The sequence below is a fragment of the Silene latifolia genome, chromosome Y, assembly GCF_048544455.1.
Source record: "Silene latifolia isolate original U9 population chromosome Y, ASM4854445v1, whole genome shotgun sequence".
NCBI lineage: Eukaryota > Viridiplantae > Streptophyta > Magnoliopsida > Caryophyllales > Caryophyllaceae > Silene > Silene latifolia.
In genome coordinates this window covers 128,778,567-128,783,606 of record NC_133538.1, presented here as the reverse complement: position 1 = coordinate 128,783,606, position 5,040 = coordinate 128,778,567, and the positions used below count along the sequence as shown (strand labels likewise).

Sequence of the window (5,040 nt, the reverse complement as noted above, 5' to 3'; positions counted from 1 at the left end):
TAGCATTGTAGTTTAATGAAATAGCCTTGTATGTGCATTAAATAGGAAGTAAGTGTGTATTTAAATTCACCTTTTTATCTAGTGTTTCTAACTAATTGGGCATTAATGGTTGAAGTACAAATCCCGTTTATATAAACTGGACGTTGGCTTGTTGAATCTCATTCATTCATAAACATTCTATCCTTCTTTCTTTTCTTATCTTTCTTTTTTGTTTCAAATATTTCATCAACAAAAATGAGCAATTATGAATCTCTTATCCCTTTCGCAAATGCAATCATAGAAACCTCTTATCCTCTCTATTTCAATCTAGCTGAAAGTACATACTCCATAGTGGTGGATACTAAACTCTCTGGAATTGAGAACTATCATGAGTGTAAATGGGAAATAGAAATCAATATTTGCACCAAGAGAAAACTTGGTATGCTGACTGGTTTGGTGAAGAAACCCACCAACAATCCCTTAAGGGAAGCAGCTTGGGAGACCTGCAACAGTCTTTTGATATCCTGGATCCTGCATAATGTAGAAACAAAGATTAAGAAATATGTGATGTATTCTAAAACTTTAAAAGACATGTGGGATTATCTCAAAAGGCAGTTCTATGTGAGCAATGGAGCTAGAAAATTCAGGCTGAACAAGGAGCGGGATGATCTAGAGCAAGGAGAGAAGACTATCTGTGAGTAATTCAGAGGACTCAAAATTCTATGGCGGAATATTAAGCTGATGAATGATTGGCCTCCTCTGAGTGAAATGATCCCTGATATAGGGGTTTCCTGGATGCTCAACACAAAGAGCAGGAAGAAAGGAAACGTTTTAAGTTCTTCAATGGTCTGAATACCTCTTATGCCACCATGAGAAGCAATGTTCTCATAATGGCTCATCTCCCAATAGTTGAGGAGGCACAGCTGCTATCTTTCAACAAGAAGAAGCACAGAGAAGAAATTACAAGACCAGTGTGAAAGTTAAAGCTGAGAATGTTGCCTTCTATGCTGATCAGACTCCACGTGACACCAGACCTCAATGCACTGCTTGCTAAAAGAAAGGCCATGTTAGAGAGAAGTGTTGGAGAGTGGTTGGTTACCCAGCTGGTCATCCCATGGCCAAGTATTTTTCCCCAAAGAATGAAGCTGCTAATTTTAAGAGTACTCATGAGCATGGTGGAACTGTATTCAAGAGATACAAAGCTGGGGCAAGCAAAGGAAGGTTTCAGAAATACCCCAACAAAGGGAAAGTGGCTGCTAATGCTAAGACTGGTGAAAGGGGTGCTGGGATGTCAGGTACTATCACTCTGACTACTGAACAGTTTTACCAACTAATTAGCAACCAAAAAGGGAAAGGTATGGGCACTTATCCTGAACCTGAGGATGAAATGGTAGCCAACTTTTCAGGTATGGCACTTATCTCTTGCAGCACTGTCAATGTCAGATCCCATGAGTGGATAATTGACTCAGGAGCTTCTAATCACATGATCTCAGATTTAAGACTTAGAAAATTGCAAAGAGCTAAAAGTAAAACCCAAAATTAACATGCCAAATGATGGTTCTGTAAGGCCATGTTCTTTACTCGCTTATTTTGATTCACTTGATTCACTCAACTCTATTCACTCAGTTCGATTCATTCAAGACTCTATTTATTGATTCGGCTCATTCGATTCAGCTCAGCTCTATTCATTCGATTCAGCTCTGCTCATCTCCATTCATTCCATTCAGTTCATTTCGATTCACTTGATTCATTTCATAAAATTCACCAATTTCAATTTTGCGAATCTTAAACTTAATAGTTTTTATTAATATTATTAATATTATATTTATTATTATTATTATTATTATTATTATTGTTTTTATTATAGTTTATTATTATTATTATTATTATTATTATTATTATTATTATTATTATTATTATTATTACTATTATTATTATTAATATGAATATGAATATTAATTAATAATAATATTATCAATAACATTATTAATCTTAATATTACTATTATTAATACCTTTTTCATATACGAACTTTACTCTTTCACATACACTTTTTCATAACGTTCTATTTTGTACCCTTTTCACCTAAAACTGAACCAAGTGAACTCTTAAATCAATATTTTTCCCTAGAACTGAATTTAATTGCTCAAATGACTTAAAACTTACAAGATGGATTCTAACTTATCAAATAATAAATTAATTTACTTGTTATCAGTTATTAAAATTATTTTTTGAGTTTTAATTATTCAACCAAATTTGATTTATTTGTTAAATATGAAATTAGGGTCTGTCAATTTTTATTATTTATCTAATTAATTAAATTAGGATTGTTGGTGCTTCGTGATGACTACCTAATCAGTCAAATTAGGATGATAAACGGTTAGACTTTGAACATCAATCTAGAAAATCGGTGCTCAATTATTTCATCTAATTAGATTGATGGTGAACTGTGGTTCATGATGGCTACCTAGTTAATCATTCAAATTAGTATAATTACTATTATTATTATTATTATTATTATTATTATTATTATTATTATTATTATTATTATTATTATTATTATTATTATTATTATTATTATTATTATTATTATTATTATTATTATTATTATTATTATTATTAATCTTCTTCTTCTTCTTCTTCTAATAATAATAATAATAATAATAATAATAATTATTATTATTATTATTATTATTATTATTATTATTATTATTATTATTTAATATTAATATTAATATTAATATTAATATTAATATTATTTTAGTTCAATTCATCTCAAACCAGCTTAGTTCAGTTCAGCTCAGCTCAATTCAGTTCAGTTCAGCTCAGTTCAGTTCAGCTGAACTCAGTTCAGTTCAGTTCAGTTCAGCTCCATTAAGTTCAGCTCAGTTCAGTTCAGCTCTCAAAAGACATAAAGAACGGGGCCTAACACCCGCTATTTTTTTAATCTCACTTATTTAACTTTTGTTTATAAGATTTAAATTTTAATACTTATATTTACTGGTTTTGAACAAATCGTTAATTAATGCCGTTTTAAATCTTATTTCAATCCGATTTCTTCTCGGACCGACTTTTTATTTAAGTGACATTTTTGTAAGCGAAAATCGGAAATATCGATTTTGGCGCCATTAATATATGGACTGTATTTTTGTTTAATAGACAAGTTAATTATTTAACTAGATTTATCCTTTCTATTCTTTTATTTGAAATCCTTAGTATTATTATTATTTTTCTACCTTTGTTTATTTTTACAACAAAATGGAAAAAATATTTTTGTGTTAACCCTTATCTTAACTGATTTTTCATAAGATAAATAAGGAGATTTTATTCTTATCTTATTCTCATTTCACTCATTCATAAACTCTCCTAATTAGATTATTTCATTAGATTATCTTATATAATTTCCATTCACAAAAAATATGCAGAAAATATACCCTACTTTTCTCACAAAAGTGCCGTGACATCAATCGGGGATTTCATTAATAATTTTACGTACGTGCCTACCTTCTTGTTTCTTTATTTCCAAATTCTACGTACATGCTTGCCTTCTTGCATCTTTATTAAGATCGATCTTCTTTCATCATCCGTTCGTCCATATTCTAAGGGTAATTATCGTCCTTAATCGTTGTCGCATTTTTAGTTTTGGTTTTTATTTAATTAGTATATGATTTAATCATATATGAATATTGATTTTTGGAGGCTATCGTCAAGATCCGTACGAGGACGAGTATTTCATCGATTTGGAACACGAATAAGAGGTAACTCATAAGGGCATGACTCGGCATTTTATTAGTTATTGTTGAGTAGTTGCTTGTTTTTTGTTATTATCGTTGTTTTAATCAAATTATGATATTTAATTCATATATTGATTTTTATTATGAATTTATCATATTTAGTATTGCTTTTATTAGATTTAATGTTGTTGTTATAATCGCAATATATCGATTTTTAGGGTTTTAAATTACTAATCATGGTATAATTTCGTCTTTATGATTTTATTATGGTCTTATGAAAAATTTTAAGACTTTGGGACTTAAAAGTTTTGATCTTTTAATCTTATTAGTAATTATTATGATTTATACAATGTTTCAGCGGTTTTGATGTTTATTAGGTATTAATTCATTTTCGATTTTTCTAATTTACGAAACCTATTTTATTAGCTCTGATAATACATTATGGAATGATATAAATTTTTTTATAAATTATTTTGGGTCGAATTATTTTTTTAATAAATAAAATAAAGTTATGGCTGTTTTAGGAATACAATTTTAATAAATAGTATTTACAATTTTTAGTTGTTGGGAAAATTATTTTTGGTGTTTTTACTTAATTCCAGAATGTTTCAAATTTTCTTGGGAAACTTTATTGTCATAAACTATTTTTAATAATTGAAATGGTGTTTTGCGATTTTTACGATAATCTGGTTTTTAATTTGGTTCATATAACAAATGTGTAGATCTTTTTACGAAATATTACATGCTGGCCGTAGATGTTATAAACAGTACTCAAGTAAAATGTCATGAGTATTGAAGTTACACTCGATTTTATAAAAATAAAACACTATTTTGTTTAAATCGAGTAAATAATGGTTTTGAAGTTAATTTATGGAGAATGGTATGATGGTCATTTTTCATATGATTCCATAATGTGTTAGGAGTCTGTTTTAGAAGTATTTGACTAAAATTATTTTATCATTTTAACTAATGGATTAGTATTTAAATTGGTTTACCCAATTTGGTAATAAGATAATAACTTATATTTTTTTAACTTCTTAAATGACATTATTTATAACACCATAAATTAATATTTTCATAAAATTTCTATTTTGAGAAGGTATTTACTCTAAGTAAGATTCTATTTATAGAAAGTTACTTTTTTTAGAAATTGCCTTCTTGGAAGGTTTCCTTTTTAAAGGATTTGAATAATACGTACTTTTGAAGTGGTTTTGAATACTTATGGAATAGTTAGGTGTAAGGTTTAGAATAATAAACTCTGGATATGTTTAGTTTTGCCATCACTACACAAAATCTGGCAATCAATAAGGAGCGTATCACAACGGTTT

General features: G+C 28.6%; 1 protein-coding gene across 1 annotated transcript; it reads left to right on the top strand.

The window, feature by feature from the left end:
• The first annotated feature begins 234 nt into the window (after window positions 1-234).
• On the top strand, window positions 235-956 carry LOC141628894 (uncharacterized). Its single transcript, XM_074441981.1, has 2 exons — window positions 235-677; window positions 764-956. The coding sequence occupies exons 1-2, from the start codon at window positions 235-237 to the stop codon at window positions 954-956; spliced, it is 636 nt and encodes a 211-aa protein (XP_074298082.1).
• Window positions 957-5,040: the final 4,084 nt, after the last annotated feature.

Bases quoted from the DNA above. Each gene is read 5' to 3' on its own strand.
- LOC141628894 (XM_074441981.1), top strand. From the start codon at position 235: ATGAGCAATTATGAATCTCTTATCCCTTTCGCAAATGCAATCATAGAA. The intron at 678-763 runs GTAATTCAGAGG...TCCCTGATATAG, and splicing joins GGAGAGAAGACTATCTGTGA to GGGTTTCCTGGATGCTCAAC.